We start from the raw sequence: 19,125 nt of genomic DNA, 5'->3' as shown, positions 1-19,125 counted from the left end.
AGTGTAGACTTGGTGTACTAGATTTGAGCAGAGAGATAGAGTAAAATCTATTTGATAGATTTGAGCAGAGAGACTGAGTAACAATCTATAAGTACCAAAATGTATTTACACCAGGTCAAGGTTTGATGATTTGATTCAAATCAGACAGAGTCACAGCTGATTGAAAGACAAAGTGAATGAACAAGGAAGGAAGTAAGAATAATGTTTGGAGTCTCAGGGATAAAGCTCAGTCAAAATGCTCTGAGGACTCCTGTTCAGCATCTCTTTGGGGAAGATTCTCAAGAGTTAGAGACTGTTTACCAGTTAGTTGAGCCAGAAAATTCAACATTTTTGATAATTATGTCTGAAAAATTCTCAGCAACAAGGCTTTTTCAACCCTGTTTAAATATAGGCCTATGCTGCACACTAGTGGTTATACTATGTATTACATTTTATTTTATTTATTTCAACCAGATAGCACAAATGCATTTTATGAAAAATAATAAAATGTGATTTTTACTTCTTATTTGTATTATTTTATATAGAAATAAATGGTGTATAATTTGTTATTTAGAAGATATGAGACTCTTCCTGTTTCCCTTTTTGTCATTATTTTATTTCATCAACTCCGTTCAAGAGACCCATTTGAAATGTAGCCTCTTCAATATATTGGCATCATGTTGAGAAAGTTTGGTGTGAATCGTATGAGGCTCCTTGGAGCAGTAGTTAAAAATTCAGAGCTTGATTCCAAAAATCCACATTCAAACAAAAATATCTAACTTCCTGTTGGTGACTGTAAATTAGAAAGTCGCCCGGCTCGATGAGAATAATATACAGTAATGTACCAAGTTTGTTGACTGTAGGTAAAACTAACCACCCACTTTGTGGCAGGGAAGTTTGTGACGCTACTTAGCCGCTCCTACACGCCCATTTTTAAGGCTTTGCCCATGTCTACTGGCTTACAACTCTGATGTGTGCGTGTCGAGTTTCATGCAATTTGAAGCATGCTAAGAGTCTCAGAAATACCCAAAAGAAATATAAAAAGTTTGATGCGTTGCCATAACAACAGTATTCAAGAATCCTTTCACAGGTTTACGTCTGCTTTACGAAAGTGACATGCTTCCATCTGCCATTTGGTGGCTCTATAACTGACTCACAATAGTCACATCCATGTCATCAGCTTCCTACAGCTAACACACAGCTGAAGTTTCATCAAATCTGGGAGATTTCGCACCGCGTAGTTCTACACGGACGAATGGTTCCCATAGGAACGTTTTCCTGGTTGCATTTGCACCGCCAGTAGGAACTCTGAAGTGACGTAAGCCACGCTTATGTGACTTATTTTGACAACGCCAGAGCCTAAGCACACAGTGCTCGCATGCTCCATGTTCATTAGTTTACGGTTTGTCTAACAGCCCTGTCTCATACATTATTAGAAAGAACTGTTATATGTAAATAAAAAAATAAATAAAAAGTGTACACATGTCCAGTGTTGCTAGCTGAGCAGAAATACATAATCATGTTTTGCTTGGTCCCCTCAGTTGCGTTGGATTTTCCCCTCAGCGTGAAGGTTAAGAGGCCCATCTATCACTGTTTTCTATGTTTGTAGAGTTTCTGAAATAAATGGCTATAATCTGTGTGTTTACACAGCCTTTATAATAATGCATAATAGTGCGTTCGGCCAATCAGCGTACACTTACGTCACAGATAGTTCCTATATTGCTGGTTTAGACCCTACTCTGAAGGAGGAGCTAAATTAGTTCCTAGAACTAAAATCGTTCCTAGTTCCTGCGGTGCGAAGACGCCAAAATCCAGGTACTTCCGCCTTTTTGTGTTGTAATAGGCCTAGCCCAACAAATGACTTGAGCAAAAATGTCCCCCCCTAGGCCAGTAGAAATAAGATGTCCCCCATCTAGGCCAGTAGAAATAAGGCTTTTTGTGGTACATGTCTGAACAGAAACCATGTAAACTGCAAGTAAAGAGAACAAAAAACCCAAATATTTTAACAACATTTATTAAAAAATCACATGACATTTCCAGTTATTTTTGGCCATAGCCATATTCTTTAACATTGATGGGGCCGACAGATGCTCTTTCCCAGCGTAGATCTGAGGAACAAATGATTAGTGAGAACTAAAGCCATGTATGACAATAACAACTTATCAGAGTTAGTCCAAACCTGTAAGCAGTTGATCACTTCCACTTCTGATGCTACACGTTGTGTCACAGCAGCCACACACCTGGTCAGAATCATCTGCAGACACCCACCTGACAAAACAAACCCTCAAATAAGTTAACGCAACCAATTCACCTGTACACTTATTTAGCGGGCAACATACCCATTAGCAGAGAATGAACAAGCTTTCTGTTCAGAACTTGGAGAGGTTGCTGCAGCCACCTTCAAAATGCATGTGATGTAGACCTGCAGAGACAATGGTTTGTACACCATGGCAGCATATCATACAAAGAGTTGCACAACTACAGGACATGCATACCAGCCCACTGTCTGCTTGCTGGAACCTGAACGCCTCTAGCTGAAACCCTAGCTTATCACCTTGAGTCCGGGGCATAAAGTGAGACGTGGAGCCTGTGAGCTTGGCATCAACCAGGCACCTGTGAACAGAACCCAGTTAGAAATCACACAACCCTTATGGAAGCTGGGATACATGAGGTAGCACCTCTTACCCATTATTCTCAATAAAGGAGTATCTGGGGACAGAAGCAACATCAGGGACTGCAGTAGCCACGCAGCTGTCCACAAACACACGGATGGGAACATGGCTGTACAAACGCACTGACGCTTCAAGATTTATCATGTCACCCAGGAAGTACTGGTTAGAAGGTCTCTCAAATCTCCAGTCATCTGAAAAAAAAAAAAAGTAAAATAATTATCTTAACAGATGATTCACAAGCATTCTACAAATCTGTATGGGCTACACCAACCAGTCATGAGCTTGAGGGAGAAGACAAAGACGTCCTCTGCAACCTCAGTTGAGGCATATGGGATCCAAGTGGGCATTAAGGCATCGCTGCTCACATTATGTGTTCTGTAGGAGTTAAACAAGCGGTCATCTCTTGCCCATAAACGGCAGGATTAGAACATTGGGTGAGCCTGAATTAATTGAATCCTCACCTTGGATAATGACACTCGATACCAACCACCGCACCACTGCTCCTGACAATAGGAACACCATATGAAGCCTCTTGTGGGGTGTACATAATGTTGAACCTATAGACAAGCTCATCCTCAGTCACCTAAACAGAAAGGTTAATAGAAGAACAGTCACATGGACGGTTCAGAATACCTATGATTGTCACAACAGAACCTTACCATTGATGTACCGCTACATCCATGCAGTTCAGACTCAAAGATCAGCACTTGAGCAGAAGAATCCTCTCCAGTTGCAGTACAGCCTCCCAGTGTAAAACCAGAGGACAACAGTGGGTGCCCAGTCCCAAAGAAGTCCTTCATCACTTCCACATATACTGAATTCTCTCCACACTGAGCAGCTACACTGTTGGCAGGGACAGGATAAGGCAACTCAAAAGGAACGTCTGGCTGCTGCGGTTCCTCTGGTAGACTTGGAAAACTCCACGTCAGTGTCGCCACTGGACCCTGCAACAGCTCTTTTAATTGAACACCCATAAGATCTTGAGAAGACTTTCCAAAGTCAGTCCTGACTGGTGTCTGGACAGGAAACTGAGCGGGAAAACTTTGTGGTGCAAATGCAGTGTTACTGGGAACCAAAGACATCCTGGAATCAGCCTGTTGAGAAGCTTGAGCTAATGTTCTAGGCCTAAACTCGCTTGGACTCCGATTATGTGCTGCTCTTGCCCTCCATTGTGCTTCAGACAATCCAAGTGCAAGAATAAACACCAATCCGAATCCAACCTGCCAAAACCCCATTATTGCCAAGCTTGTTTCAATGACACATTAGGGTGCTACCATCCCAATTTATGCAGATGTAAATCAGAAAGGCTCCACCTCTCTCGTGACAAGCATCATTTTTCTCTAGACCTGCCAATTTACTCAATCAATATGTCACAGGTGAAAGTCATTGATTCTTTACTACGCAGAATAAAATGAATTTACATATAAGGGCATGTTATTAGTCGCTAAACCAAATGATTGCTTATTTTAGATAACAAAATGTCTTTAGATCAAAAAAGTCTTTTTGTTTCTTCCTTTTTTATTAATTCAGAAACATGGCCACAGACAGAATTGCACACTAGAGTATCCAGAATAATAAAGTTTAGTATGTTTCAGGTTTAGATTATAACAAACGTTCTTCCCTCACATCAACAGCAATCTTCACGGGGGTCTGAAATGAAGAAATTTAGTTCAGAATCAAAGGAATGCAGGATCATAACATTATTTGATAATAGATTCACTGATATTTTTTCTCCCCATTGCAACTGTTATGTTTAGGTTGATCAGAGTGTTTGTGGCATACTATACGCTGCTCAGCACTGAAAGACTATAATCTGAACAGTCTACTAAAACAATTTAATTTAAAATACAAAAGTTAAGCTCATTAGACATTAAGAACTTAAAAAAATGTTGGCGTTTGAAACATGACATAGCACACATTAAAACATGCTGGAGAATGTTAAAGAAAATATAGTTAAGTTCACAAATAGTTTGTGAAGCAGCACAGTGATCTCGGTCACTATAGCGGTCCCTTTCTCCGTAGCGATCACGGTCTCTCCCGACTTGTCTGTCACCATGACGATAATGAAATTCTCCATGACGACCCCTGTCATCAGCATTTCTTTTGCTACGGGACCCTTCTTTTGAAGAAGAGCTAGAGTAAGAGTCTGAAACTGAGCGCTACTGAAGCCGCTCATTTTGGTCCCTGAGCTGAGGGCAGGGAGCGGCAGCATGGAGGAAACTGAGGAGGACGACGATGGAGAGTAGGACTGGTGGGCTCTGTCAGGCCCCTCAGGTGCTCTTGAAGGCAAATAACTTAGACTTCCTGCATGGGTCTACCCAGAGGAGTAAGTTTAGGAGGAACGCCTTGATGCTCTGTGCGATACGATAATCGATACGCTGGCGTCAAATAGCGATATTTTTTTAAATAAAATAAGGCGCTCTAAATAGATTTCCCTGCTCCCAGCGTCGCTACTTCATGGGTCCTCGAGGTGGCGCTCAACATGTAAACGTGAAACGTGGACATAAGTTAACTAGCCTAAGAAAAAGAGGCTTTCATCGGGATGGTGGAAATCAGTGCGAGTAGCCTACAATAATAGATGCCCCAGTCATGTTTAAGTTCAAAGTCTATGTAGTTCAAAGTAGCTATGTGATTTCGGACGGAGCCATACTTTTTAAAATAGTTTGTCAAACAGAACAACCATAAACGTTGTTTGTTTAATTCAGCAATTTACGTTCCGCAATCATCAAAGAAATAAAAAGCTGTTTTTGCATTTTTTATTTAATTTTGTGTAAAAATGTATTTACGTCTGCAGTTGGATCAAAACATGAGAATTAAATTTCTCATGGAAGGTACAGTGTGTTGCATTCTGGGATAATTTGCATGTTATGGTAGTATGCTATTCTGAACATATCTATATACCCTTCTCAATCTTTCATTTTTATCAGTCATCCTGATTTGTGCATGTGTACTACCTAATGTAAACAATAAAGGCCTGTTCACACAAAGAATGATATCTACAAAGATAACTTTCGTAGCCTATCCTGTGATTCCTACCCCTAGTCACCACGTCATTTTTCACACGACCCCAGACTGAGCCCATACATGTGTACAAGAGGGATGGTCGTTTTAGTAGAAGTAACCACGCCCACGTCAAACATTCTGGCGCCCTGTTGCAAATGTGAATGGAAATTGGCTTGATAATGGACAACCAGACTCTAGAGAATCTTTTTGCATGTGTTTGGTTCCGATCGGGCAAAAAACCTAGGTTTAGCTCACAAAAGTATACAGGTTTCTTGAAAACATTCCCCTGAATTTTACCAGTATGACATCATTCCAAGACATGCTTTCTGTCAAGGATTCCAATGATATAAGACACTTGAGCCTGTGACAAATGGTTTAGGATTTATGACCCATTATGTACTTTTGATCATTGTAGCACCACCATCAGGTCGATTGGGGTGAGCCTCGGTGACACAATGTATGCAGAAGTTATAACACACTTCCTGTTTCCTTTTTTTTTGCCATAAATTTGTTGCCTTGCCACAGCCAAACCGTTCGTGATATTGAAAATCTGATCGAAAATTTGTTTGGCCCAATGAGATCAATAAGTGTATGAAGTTTGGCTACTTTAGGTAAAAAGGGGTGTGCTACAGAGCCCCTCAAATACAACCCATGACCCCACCATGTCATCTTGTGTGGTCACTTGTGTCATCAGTGACCCTGATGGCCGACAATTTCAACGTGTGCAAAGTGTTTTTGAGCAGGTTAATGACCCCAAATTAAGTGGATGAGTAAACAGTTTCTCATAAATGTGACTGAAAACATAATGTCATTTATATGACAATTGAATACAATAGAATCGAGATATTGCCACAATTTTAATGTTCATAAATAAGGATTTTATACACATTTGTAAGTCTGTAAAGTTGTTCATACGTAAATAATTGATGTTATAGTCCTGTCAATACGTCAATATTGTAGGTTTCAGTGTCTATGGGAACACAAGTAAATGTACGTGTGGCAAAATACATACGAATACTCATGAGAACATGTTGTCCATTTCTATCGGCATGGTATATCAAACACTGAATTTCTTAAGTACAATGGACCAAACATGTTATGGACCAGACAAAGAGGGCAGGATTTTATTGTTTTTGTCCTGACATTTTCCTCTCGCTGGGAATCTTCAGCTGTAAGATGGGATGTTAAGAAGTGAACTTTGGCACATTGGTTTCTCCCACTTAAACCCTGTAGCCCCACCAACTACTACACAGACTTCAGTTTATAACAAATCTTTTAGTCTAGAAGCTATTTTTAATCTTCAGTTTTTAACCTCAGGTTAAGTTCAGTAAAGTTATTGATTTGAATCTCTGGCCAGTAGATCATTTTTGCAATGGTTTTTCACTTGCCCAATAAACTTAAAATTTGATCAACCATGTATTAAATTATTTGAATCAATGGACAAACCAATGAATATTAATAGATCTGGCATAAGTGCAAAAACATTCAAATTTGAGGTTCTATCCTTTGAATGTAGCTTAAACACAAAACAGCACAAGAAAAAAACCTGTTACAAACATTTATTAGATTTTATATTCTGGAAGACATCACTTTGCATAATGTAGCTGTTTTATAGAGTCCCTTAGCCCTTTACGGAGTATAGCTGATTGAGGAATGGTCGATTGTATAGCTGGACATCTGACCCAGATTCACGTAGAGCCTGCGCAGTCTGTGGGATACCAGAGAACATGCCAACAGATGATGCTTGGGCACTCAAGCCTAGAGATGGAGTTAGGTTTGAACCTGTGGGGCGTTGCATGGCCACAAAATGCTCAGATATCTGGTTACTGCTTGTAGAGTCAGAAGGAGCTTGAGATGGGAGTCTAGAGGGTCTTTCAACTACACCAATGAGACCCAGGGTTCGCAGAGAGTCTGAGCTATACAGGCCATTTGACCGCTTATCACTGGTAGACTGGCTAGAAACAGCTAGGGGAGAGGAAGCAAGCTTGGCATATGCATGAGACCCAGGGGTGTACTTGCTAGAGGGGCTTTGAGAATGAAGAGAAAAGCCACCATATCTGCTGCTACCACCCTGTGCAGAAACAAACGGTCCAGGATCTCCTGAAGATGAGCCTCCTGCTGATGACAAGGAAACAAACTCTGCATTGGAGAGCTTTGAGACAGAGAGCTGCCCTGTGATGCAGCTGCACCTGAGGTCTGAATACCTCGTGAAGGCTGCCATCTTTGAGACTATTGGCTTTGGGACCCAGAAAAGCTTTGAAATGCTTGGCTGGACTGGTCGGCAACACCTTGGGGCGAGGACAACGATACACAATGACCATTATAGGAGGATGGAGACCCAGAGGCAAACTGACTTGTGGTATCTTGAGGCTGGAGTGATCCACCATAGGTGGTGCTTCCCTGCAGGGTGAATGGCTTAGAGGACCCTGACTGGGTGCCATAGCTAGAGGTGAACTGCTTCCGTGAACTCTGGACTGTAGCAGACTGACTGGAGGCACCTTGGGGTGAGAATAGTGATACACTTGGATAGGATGATGGAGACCCAGAGGCAAACTGATTTGAGGTATCTTGAGGCTGGAGTGATCCACCATAGGTGGTGCTTCCCTGCAGGGTGAATGGCTTAGAGGACCCTGACTGGGTGCCATAGCTAGAGGTGAACTGCTTCCGTGAACTCTGGACTGTAGCAGACTGACTGGAGGCCCCTTGTGGCGAGGATAGTGATACACTTGGATAGTAGGATGGAGATCCAGAGGCGAACTGACTTGTGGTATCTTGAGGCTGGAGTGATCCACCATAGGTGGTGCTTCCCTGCCATTTGAAGGGAGCAGAGGGTCCTTCCTGGGTGCCAGAGTTGCCTGTGAAGGTAGAGGTAAACTGCTTCTGTGAACTCTGGACTGCAGCAGACTGACTGGAGGCACCTTGGGGTGAGAATAGTGATACACTTGGATAGGAGGATGGAGACCCAGAGGCAAACTGATTTGAGGTATCTTGAGGCTGGAGTGATCCACCATAGGTGGTGCTTCCCTGCAGGGTGAATGGCTTAGAGGACCCTGACTGGGTGCCATAGCTAGAGGTGAACTGCTTCCGTGAACTCTGGACTGTAGCAGACTGACTGGAGGCACCTTGGGGTGAGAATAGTGATACACTTGGATAGGAGGATGGAGACCCAGAGGCAAACTGATTTGAGGTATCTTGAGGCTGGAGTGATCCACCATAGGTGGTGCTTCCCTGCTGGGTGAATGGCTTAGAGGACCCTGACTGGGTGCCATAGCTAGAGGTGAACTGCTTCCGTGAACTCTGGACTGTAGCAGACTGACTGGAGGCACCTTGGGGTGAGAATAGTGATACACTTGGATAGGAGGATGGAGACCCAGAGGCAAACTGATTTGAGGTATCTTGAGGCTGGAGTGATCCACCATAGGTGGTGCTTCCCTGCTGGGTGAATGGCTTAGAGGACCCTGACTGGGTGCCATAGCTAGAGGTAAACTGCTTCCGTGAACTCTGGACTGTAGCAGACTGACTGGAGGCACCTTGGGGTGAGAATAGTGATACACTTGGATAGGAGGATGGAGACCCAGAGGCAAACTGATTTGAGGTATCTTGAAGCTGGAGTGATCCACCATAAGTGGTGCTTCCCTGCAGGGTGAATGGCTTAGAGGACCCTGACTGGGTGCCATAGCTAGAGGTGAACTGCTTCTGTGAACTCTGTACTGTAGCAGACTGACTGGAGGCACCTTGGGGTGAGAATAGTGATACACTTGGATAGGAGGATGGAGACCCAGAGGCAAACTGACTTGTGGTATCTTGAGGCTGGAGTGATCCACCATAGGTGGTGCTTCCCTGCCATTTGAAGGGAACAGAGGGTCCTTCCTGGGTGCCAGAGTTGCCTGTGAAGGTAGAGGTAAACTGCTTCTGTGAACTCTGGACTGCAGCAGACTGACTGGAGGCACCTTGGGGTGAGAATAGTGATACACTTGGATAGTAGGATGGAGACCCAGAGGCAAACTGACTTGTGGTACCCTGAGGCTGGAGTGACCCACCATAAGTGGAGCTTCCCTGCAGAGTGAATGGCTTAGAGGACCCTGACTGGGTGCCATAGCTAGAGGCAATCTGCTTCCGTGAACTCTGGACTGTAGCAGACTGACTGGAGGCCCCTTGTGGCGAGGATAGTGATACACTTGGATAGTAGGATGGAGATCCAGAGGCGAACTGACTTGTGGTATCTTGAGGCTGGAGTGATCCACCATAGGTGGTGCTTCCCTGCCATTTGAAGGGAGCAGAGGGTCCTTCCTGGGTGCCAGAGTTGCCTGTGAAGGTAGAGGTAAACTGCTTCTGTGAACTCTGGACTGCAGCAGACTGACTGGAGGCACCTTGGGGTGAGAATAGTGATACACTTGGATAGTAGGATGGAGACCCAGAGGCAAACTGACTTGTGGTACCTTGAGGCTGGACAGAACCACTGTAAGTGCTACTCATTCCCTGGGAGGAAAAGCCAGTAGAGCCCCCAAACCAAGGACCAGAGCTACTTTTTGACTGGCTATAAACAGCTGGGTGTGATGACATGGGGGAACTCACATATTTGGTATGGGACGCAGGGGCATACAGACCCAGAGTGCCCTGAGGCTTCAGATATAAGCTAGAAGTAGAACTACTACCTCCCTGCACAGGAAAAAAATTACTGGAAGTTAATTGAGTGGCAGACCTGCTCTGGGTGCTTGTAGACACACTAGGTGAACTTTGAACGCTTGTGGACTGGCTAGAAATGCTTTGAGAGAGACTACCCTGAGTGTCTAGAGGTGAAGCTGGACCTGTTGACTGTGAATCTGAACTGCTCTCAGAGCCAAGCATAAACAAGCTGGGAGTGCTTTGACCATTAGTAGACTGGCTAGAGACCTTCATGGGTGAGGGTAGAAGCTGACTGGAGTTGTCTTGTGATTGGGGAGACAAGTCAACATGAGAGCTAAGCCCTGCCACTTCCCCTTGAAAAGAGCCAGAAGCTTCCAACAAACTGCCCGAACTTCCCTGAAAGCTAGAACTATACAAACCGGGGGTACTCTGGTCACTGGTAGACTGACTAGAAACAGATGAAGAACTGAGCATGTTATAGGAGCCTGGGTTATATTGACTCGAGGCACCTTGAGACTGAGGCAAGCCACTGTAACTGCTTTCACCCTGAGGGGAGATGGATTGACCAGAGCCTTCTGAAGCCAGCACTGGGCTACCTTGAGAAGTGTACGTGGCACCTGGAGCAGATGAACTGCTGTAAGAGATGCTCTCCTGAGAGAACACAGGCAAAGTGGCTTCTGCTGATTTAGCACCAGAGGTTTCCAGGGAGCTGGACATGTACAAACTAGGGGAGCTTTCATCACTGGTGGACAGGCCAGAAGTGCCAAGTGTGGCAGGGAAGCTACCTTCTCCTTGTGTAGAAACACTAGTAGTATCTTTAGCGGCTGAACCCTGGAGCGATGTCAAACGGCCTGCATGCTGTTCATTTAAGGGTAGAGGCAAGGAAGCTAAAACAGAGCTGCTTGGAGCTGTCTGGGCATGGGACATTGATTCATGCCTGCTGGAAACACCACCTTTAACAAATTGGAGTAAGTTCAACCTTTCAGGGGTCTGTTAGTGAATAAACTAGAGCCCACTTCTTCAGGCAAAATCCCAGTCACAGGGACCTCTGACACAGAAGACTGGACTCCAAAAGGTGAGAACGTTCTGTCTGAAGCTTGGCCCCACCGGTGGCGGGCATCTGAATGAGCCCCACCTGTGAATTACACAAAATAGAAGACTTGTAGAAAAAGAAACCTCACAATTTAAAATCCTTTACAAGAGAAAATAAAAAATAAAAACGCCAAAAACATTAATCTTACCTTTAAATCCATGAGTATTACTCAAAAAGAGCAGGAAGATTACAAACAAGGGTAACCTAAAAGTAAATATATAAAATACATAAAGGAAATTAATTATTTGCTGAATCATCCACAAACCGAGATTGATTGAATAAACTCACTGTGTCCACCCTTTATCCATGGCAAACAAAAAAACCCTGAGTACTCCAATGCCCCAACATTCACTTTCTCAAACCACCACACAGACACTACAATTGCAAACATATCTAACCGGAGATAAGTGTATTTTATAGGCCTTCATCAGTCCAATTAGGGCAAATAACTAATTACATGAAACATTGTTCACCTGGGAAACTAACTGGCTGTTAAAAGATAATTGATGATGGTTTTATGAAGGCTCTGATTCCCTGTGCTGTTTAAACATTTTAAAGTGTGTATCTGTGTATTGTCTGCATAGGATATTCTCATACATTTTACACAAAATGTGATCTTTATAAATAGTTGTGTTTAATTGTCATAATGTAATACAAACTGTGCAGAGAGACAATTACTGATATACGGGGTAGGTAAGTTTTAGGATTGGGCACATACAGAAGAAAGACGGTTTATGCTAAATCGGGGGGAATTTAATGCTAAATTGCGTTTAAAAACAATCCTGTACCTTTTACCAACTTAGCAAGTTACATGGTTAGGCAAAAAAAAAAAAAAGACAATATACACAATTTAACACACTGAGCAACTCAGTGAAAAAAAACGTCCACACTGCAGGGCAGCAACGATATTCATAACATGTTTGCTTTAATAAAATAAATAAATACCAAGAACAGCAATGAAAACAACTTTGTAATCCATCAGTGTAGACTTAATGTACTAGATTTGAGCAGAGAGATAGAGTAAAATCTATTTGATAGATTTGAGCAGAGAGATAGAGTAGCAATCTATAAGTACCAAAATTTATTTACACCAGGTCAAGGTTTGATGATTTGATTCAAATCAGACAGAGTCACAGCTGATTGAAAGACAAAGTGAATGAACAAGGAAGGAAATAAGAATAATGTTTGGAGTCTCAGGGATAAAGCTCAGCCAAAATGCTCTGAGGACTCCTGTTCAGCATCTCTTTGGGGAAGATTCTCAAGAGTTAGAGACTGTTTACCAGTTAGTTGAGCCAGAAAATTCAACATTTTTGATAATTATGTCTGAAAAATTCTCAGCAACAAGGCTTTTTCAACCCTGTTTAAATAAAGTGGTTACACTGGTTATACTATGTATTACATTTTATTTTATTTATTTCAACCAGATAGCACAAATGCATTTTATGAAAAATAATAAAATGTGATTTTTACTTCTTATTTGTATTATTTTATATAGAAATAAATGGGGTATAATTTATTATTTAGATATTTGTTTGTTTAGACTAATGTTTGGAGTCTCGGGGATAAAGCTCAGCCAAAATGCTCTGAGGACTCCTGTTCAGCATCTCTTTGGGGAAGATTCTCAAGATCTGCCAGCCAATGTCCAATGTTTCGAACCCAGTTCGATTCTCATATGCACCTGTGATACAAAACATGTTAAGCTCATTCTTAAATTATATATAGTACAGCCCATTGCCATTCATGGAATCATATTACATTTGATAAAAAAAAAGTTTGTGGGTGGACTATCCCTTTAAGAGAAGATTTTTGCATCATTCCACAGGTGCGCTCCTGTTGTTACTTAACCTGTGAAATAAAGTTCTTCTCAAATTTGTGTAAGAACTCCAAGAACAAATATAGCTGCAAGCAGCGATGACGGGCCCAAGCCGTTATATATATATATTTTTAACCTAATTATTTAATTATATAAAACTTTCTTGTCAGTGCACAACAAATTAATTTGTTCTATGCCTTTATTTACCTTCATAGGCCTTTTCTTTACCTTCAAAAGTGCAATGCAAATGGAAATGCAAATTCATGACTGAACAGTAGAGGGCGCAGCTGAAACAAACCTTTCAACTGTGCTGCCATTCTGGATTACAGAAGAATAGGACACAGTCAAGTCAAGTCAAGTCACCTTCATTTATATAGCGCTTTTAACAATATAGATTGTTTCAAAGCAGCTTTACAGTGATGATAGGAAATTAAAGAAACAGAGATTGTTTTGGCTTTACAGCAGCTCTAGAATAAAGTTATTGTCCAGCTAAAGTTAGTTTTGCAAAGATCATTAGTTATTAACTTAGGGGCCGCTAACACGACACCGTTCTAACAGAAAACCGTTAATGCGCTCCGGCCCGCTCATTCGCACAACAACAGTGCCTGACGGCTCGAGAACGAAAACCTTGAAATAGGTTTTAAGGTGCAAGCATTGAATATATTTTTGATAAACTTTATCATCTCCGCGTAAACTGAAGGCGTGCACATGCATATTACATGTTCAGTCTATAGGTGTGCGCGTTTGAATATATATGTGTGCACAGACGTGTAGTCTTTCTTTACAAATTGACCTCACCAAATTACTTGTCTGGCCTTAAAAAATTCATAATACAGAATTTTTTGTCGCTTCCCCTGAAGTTCCGCATATCCATTTGAACTGGATACAGGAACAGGAACACATGAGATGAAAGATCAACCATTTCACTTCAGCAATAAAAACAAAAAATGAAACACAAATGCAATGTTTATCTAAAGTCATTGTTGCTTATTAGTATGGTTGAATTGGATTATCAAAGGACAGCAGCAAAGACATTTGTTAAAATTCAGTGTTATTTAACATTTAATTATGGCGGGATTGCGTAATATTCATGCACAAAAACTGTGAAATGCAAACTGAGTACATGCCTGTTCACATTTAGTCTAGAACTAAAATAAGCATCATGTTGACACACACATCTCTTCACTTACTCCTGATTTCAACATACAGGAGAGGAGTCTGTCAATGGGAAAACAAAGTGACTTGCGATAATTATTTGAAAAAAAAATAACTCCGATATTTTATTGTATATTTAAAATAAATGTTTTACTTTACTTGAAAATAAATAAACTGATTACTTGTAATGAGTTACCGTCAACACACTATTGAAAATGTTCCTTTTAAAGTTACCATTACGGTGATCGGTGTTCGTTGGGCATACAGTTTTACCTCTGACTGCTATTACTGTGTTTATAAGACACCTTTGTTGTGGGGAAAAAATCAAACAAAACAAAGAAAATATGAGCAGAGGGCTGTTTCATAAAAGACGCTATAGCGGATTACCCCGGATTTCCACCAACTGCGAAACAGCTGCGGATCAGCTCCGTGTTCTGCCATCCTTTAATACAATACCCACCAGGTCTGGATTTGTTGTGGAACGGCTGCGGCTATGACTGACAGCTGAAGTCACGAGGACCCACGAGATCTCGCAAATTCACGTATGATCGCGCGATATGACAATCTGCCCTGTGCTGAATTGCTGCGGAGCTCTCCGGCATCCAGCAAAAATCAAAGCTCATGCGCATCTGCTCCGGAGGGCTGCGGATCGCTGGAGCTGATACGGAGTCGGAACACAGCTGTTCTGCAGTCAGGGAAAATACACACATTGAATTTAATGGAAACCTATTGACTCCGCTGCCGTTCTTGAGCGGATCTGCAGCCGTTCCGCAGTTGGTGGAAATAATCCGGGCTAAGAAAAGCGGGGATTAAACTCCAACACCTGATTTGAATGAACCTAACACATATGTTGGTGCTAAAGAGGTTTCATAAAAGGTAATTGAAGTTCACACAATCCCACTAATTTGATCCAGGTTTATCTAGTCTAGATAATTGCGTGCACGGGTTTCTTAAGCAGCCCTAGAGGTCGATCGTGGATCAAATCGATCCACCATTAAACAGCGTATATTTTGTGCTGTTTTATGCGTTTGAGACATAGTGTTTTCCTCAGTGCAAAACTTACATTTCACAGGTATATTCCCCCATCTGTAAATGTTAGAAAGTCGTGCGAATATTTCCATTTTGCTGCTAAACTTCACATTGAACGAGCGCTGCTGCACGCCAAATAGGAGCGCAATCATTTCTGGTGTTATAAAATATAGCATATTCATTTACATTTTGCTTGGAAAATGAATATGCAATATTTTATAACACCAGAAATATCTTCTAACTATAATAATTTATCTTTAGGATGTTTGATAAGTTGGACATGCCAACATGGCTGGGAGTGTCAGACCAACTGCAACAATGAGAAATTAAAGACATTCAAAGATGATTTTAGGCAAAATGGCTGAAAAATCATATATACAGTAACTAAAAGTATGATTTAATGGATTATCAATTAAATAATATTTAATTGATAATAATATTTAATATTTAATTGGTCTTAGCCTGCCCTGGACCAGGTTAGTTTCCCAGGATAAATTGCCAGAGTAACTGAGTTTGAACTATTTTAAGTTTGCTTTATGAAACAGAATCAACCGACAATAAGTCTGACTAACCAAAATAAGCCTGGCTTACCAAAATAAGCCTGGCTTGTATTCTAATCTTGTTTTATGGAACAGCCCGGCCTCAGGTGATATTGGGTATTTACCGATCATAAATATGATAATTAAATACTGCATCCCCAACACTGCAATACTATAGCACTGTTGTAGCAATCAGATATCTAGTTTCCTAACTTCTACTAAACGATAGTAAGTTATATCAAATTAAAAAATTAGATAATTTTCTTCAGCATTATTGCCCAGAGATTGTCCACCTACCTATTAAAGAATGGCTTCATTGTCACCTCAGTTAAAAAAGCGGGCATTCCAGGGTTCTCAGGATGCTTAGAACACATCAATGTTATCTGGCAACGAATTCAGTCAGCTAAAAAGGAGAGGAAGGAGCTCCATGTGACATTCCTTTATTTGGCTAATGCATATGGTTCAGTGCCACATGAGCTTCTTTGGGCAGCATTTGATTTTTTCAGAGTACCAATGTCAATGACAAATTTAGTGAAAGCCTATTTTGGAGATTTGCAATTCAGTTTCTCAACTCCAAAATCCAGCACTGCATGGCAATGCCTAGAGGTTGGAATAATGGCAGGATGCACCATTTCTCCACTGGCTTTTACCATGGCAATGGAAGTAATCATTAGGGCATGGATGGTACGATGGGGATCTAAAGGACACAGTTCGAGTGGGAGACGTTAGACGACAAGCAGTGGAAGGGTTGAAGAGCATAAACAGCTGTGCTCTACCTGGCAAACTAAAACTCTGGTGCTTTCAGTTTGGTCTACTGCCGAGGTTGCTGTGGCCACTGACTGTGTACGAGGTTTCTTTGACAACAGTGGATAAGCTGGAAGCGTTAATAAGTTCATACACCAGGAAATGGTTGGGAGTTCCACGCTGCCTCAGCAGAGTGGGACTTTATAGTAAAGGAATATTGCAGCTGCCAGTCTCTGCTTTAACCGAGGAGTTTAAGTGTGCCAAGGTCAGACTGGAAATGACCTTAGTAGAGTCACGCGACAAATGTGTAAGGGAGGCAGCCCCTGTGTTAAAAACTGGTAGAAAGTGGTCAGCAAAGAAATCTGTAGTAGAGGCAAAGGCTGCCCTTCAAATTGGGGATATCATGGGACAGGTACAGCATGGAAGAGGGGGTTTTGGGCTCAGTTTAGCTCCTCCTAAATAGCACAAGGCAGGCCCAGCTCAAAGGAGGAAGCTGGTAGTCAACGAGGTGCGAAAGTAGGAGGAGAGGATGAGATGGGAGAGTGTGGAACAACACAAGATGGGCTGGCAAGACCTTTGGTCAATGAAAGAGAGTAGGATCAGTTTCCTTATTAGGTCAACATATGATGTTCTCCCATCACCGCAGAACCTAAACCTCTGCGTAGGAGAGGATCCCTCTTGTCCTTTGTGTTCATCACCTGCCACATTAAGGCACATTTTGACAGGATGTAAGGTGGCTCTTAGCCAAGGTCGGTTTACTTGGCGCCATGACCAAGTACTGCGATGTTTGGCTTTAGCATTGGAAGGCAAGCGTAGTATGACCAATAAGTTGCCGCCTGTTCTAAGAAAAACATTACACGCAGAAGACAATATTCCTCCGCCCAGGCGAGCAACCACCAAGAAAAGGTGTTAACACCAATTCTCGCCCAGGACAACTGGAAGCTGCTAGGGACTGGAAGATGCTGGCTGATCTTGATCAACGGCTTATTTTTCCACCTGAGATTGCCACCACTAACCTACGACCAGATATTGTTTTGTGGTCTGGATCAGCACGCATTGTTCAACTGATAGAGTTAACAGTGCCATGGGAGGATGCGGTAGATGAGGCATATGAGAGGAAGAAACTGCGGTGTGCTCATCTGGCCACTGAAGCAGAACAGCGAGGATGGAGAGTCCAGGTTTATCCAGTGGAAGTGGGTTGTCAAAGCTTCTAGGTTGTACGTCACGCATCACACACATGACCAGCGTCGGCCAATAGTGTGCCTACGTGTGTGTGCCTAAGTCGTTATTTTTGTTTGTTTTTTTGCGCACAAAAAGTATTCTCTTCGCTTGATAAACTTAAGATTGAGCCACTGTAGTCACTTGGACTATTTTAACGATGTCTTTCATAACTTTTGGGCCGGCCAGTTTCGATCCCTTAAGAAGCCTATGGAGGAGTGATCCAGCTCTCAGATTTAATCAAAAATATCTTAATTTGTGTTCCGAAGATGAACGAACGTCTTACGGGGTTGGAACAACATGAGGGTGAGTAATTACTGACAGAATTTTCCATTTTTGGGTGAACTAACCCTTTAACCGTTCTATTTCATCAGAAACGATCTTGAAACAGGGCTTTAAGTGCAAAATACGAAACTTGTCCTTTAAACTCAACCAATTACATTTCTGCCCCTGCCAACATAGTCGTGAAGTTAAAACCTTATTAAATTGAGTGTCTTTCACATATAATTTTTGTTTATTTTAAGACAATATAATGCAATGTTTATTTTGTTTGACAGTAAAGTTCTAACAACACTTACTAGCTTTTGTTTATCATATTTAACAATAAAAATAGTGCGGTTTTGAAGTAAAAAGAAAATACTTTTTTTATGAATAATAATTAATGCATCAGAAAGTTACACTATATACACTTTATAATACACTATATATTCAACAACATAAACAGTCATTTATGTTACACAGAGATTTTATTACTTATTGCATATTTATCTCTACAATAACATTAAATTGATTTTAATATTAACAGGTGTCTATGTACACTGCAAATGAAGCAGATGGATGTAACATTCAGTGACAAACACCACAAACAATCTTGAATATTGGACATGATCAATCTGAAACATTTATTGATACTGAAGTAAAGAGTTCCCATCCGTTTGAGAATCAATTCATTTCAGAACATCAGAAAACGAAAGAACTGACTACGTAACACCTTGACGTAAAATTACAGACCATTTTGGTGCGAAGGCTGAGATGACAATGTTACGGGTAAGACGGGTGCGTGTGCGTAAATCATATTCCTCTGGGATTTGGAGGAATCTTCTCTTAGAAGTCAATGATAGATCCAGAGCTCTTCATTGCCACCATCATGTGTACTTTCTGATGAGGGATCAAGATGAATTCAATGCTGCATGTGTCCAACAACAGAAGACTCGTCTCCTCCTCTTGTATGTCCATCAGGGTTTACAGTGAATC

At 41.7% G+C, this 19,125-nt stretch overlaps 2 protein-coding genes across 2 annotated transcripts; both read right to left on the bottom strand.

Moving 5' to 3' along the window:
• Window positions 1-1,977: 1,977 nt before the first annotated feature.
• LOC130095120 (zona pellucida sperm-binding protein 3-like) lies at window positions 1,978-3,901 on the bottom strand. The gene is made up of 8 exons (XM_056261774.1): window positions 3,311-3,901; window positions 3,113-3,234; window positions 2,923-3,026; window positions 2,665-2,842; window positions 2,475-2,592; window positions 2,319-2,401; window positions 2,159-2,247; window positions 1,978-2,087 (listed from the first exon to the last, which is right to left on the bottom strand). Exons 1-8 carry the CDS (start codon window positions 3,884-3,886, stop codon window positions 2,020-2,022), a joined length of 1,338 nt encoding a protein of 445 aa, XP_056117749.1. The 5' UTR covers window positions 3,887-3,901; the 3' UTR covers window positions 1,978-2,019.
• A 3,982-nt stretch (window positions 3,902-7,883) lies between these two features.
• On the bottom strand, window positions 7,884-10,665 carry LOC130095107 (uncharacterized). Its single transcript, XM_056261762.1, has one exon. It carries the CDS (start codon window positions 10,551-10,553, stop codon window positions 7,884-7,886), a length of 2,670 nt encoding a protein of 889 aa, XP_056117737.1. The 5' UTR covers window positions 10,554-10,665.
• Between the last annotated feature and the right edge of the window lie 8,460 nt (window positions 10,666-19,125).

Source organism: Rhinichthys klamathensis, unplaced genomic scaffold (assembly GCF_029890125.1).
Source record: "Rhinichthys klamathensis goyatoka isolate OS25496 unplaced genomic scaffold, OSU_Roscu_1.1 h1tg000185l_1, whole genome shotgun sequence".
Classification (NCBI taxonomy): domain Eukaryota; kingdom Metazoa; phylum Chordata; class Actinopteri; order Cypriniformes; family Leuciscidae; genus Rhinichthys; species Rhinichthys klamathensis.
This window is presented reverse-complemented; position numbering and strand designations above follow the sequence as displayed.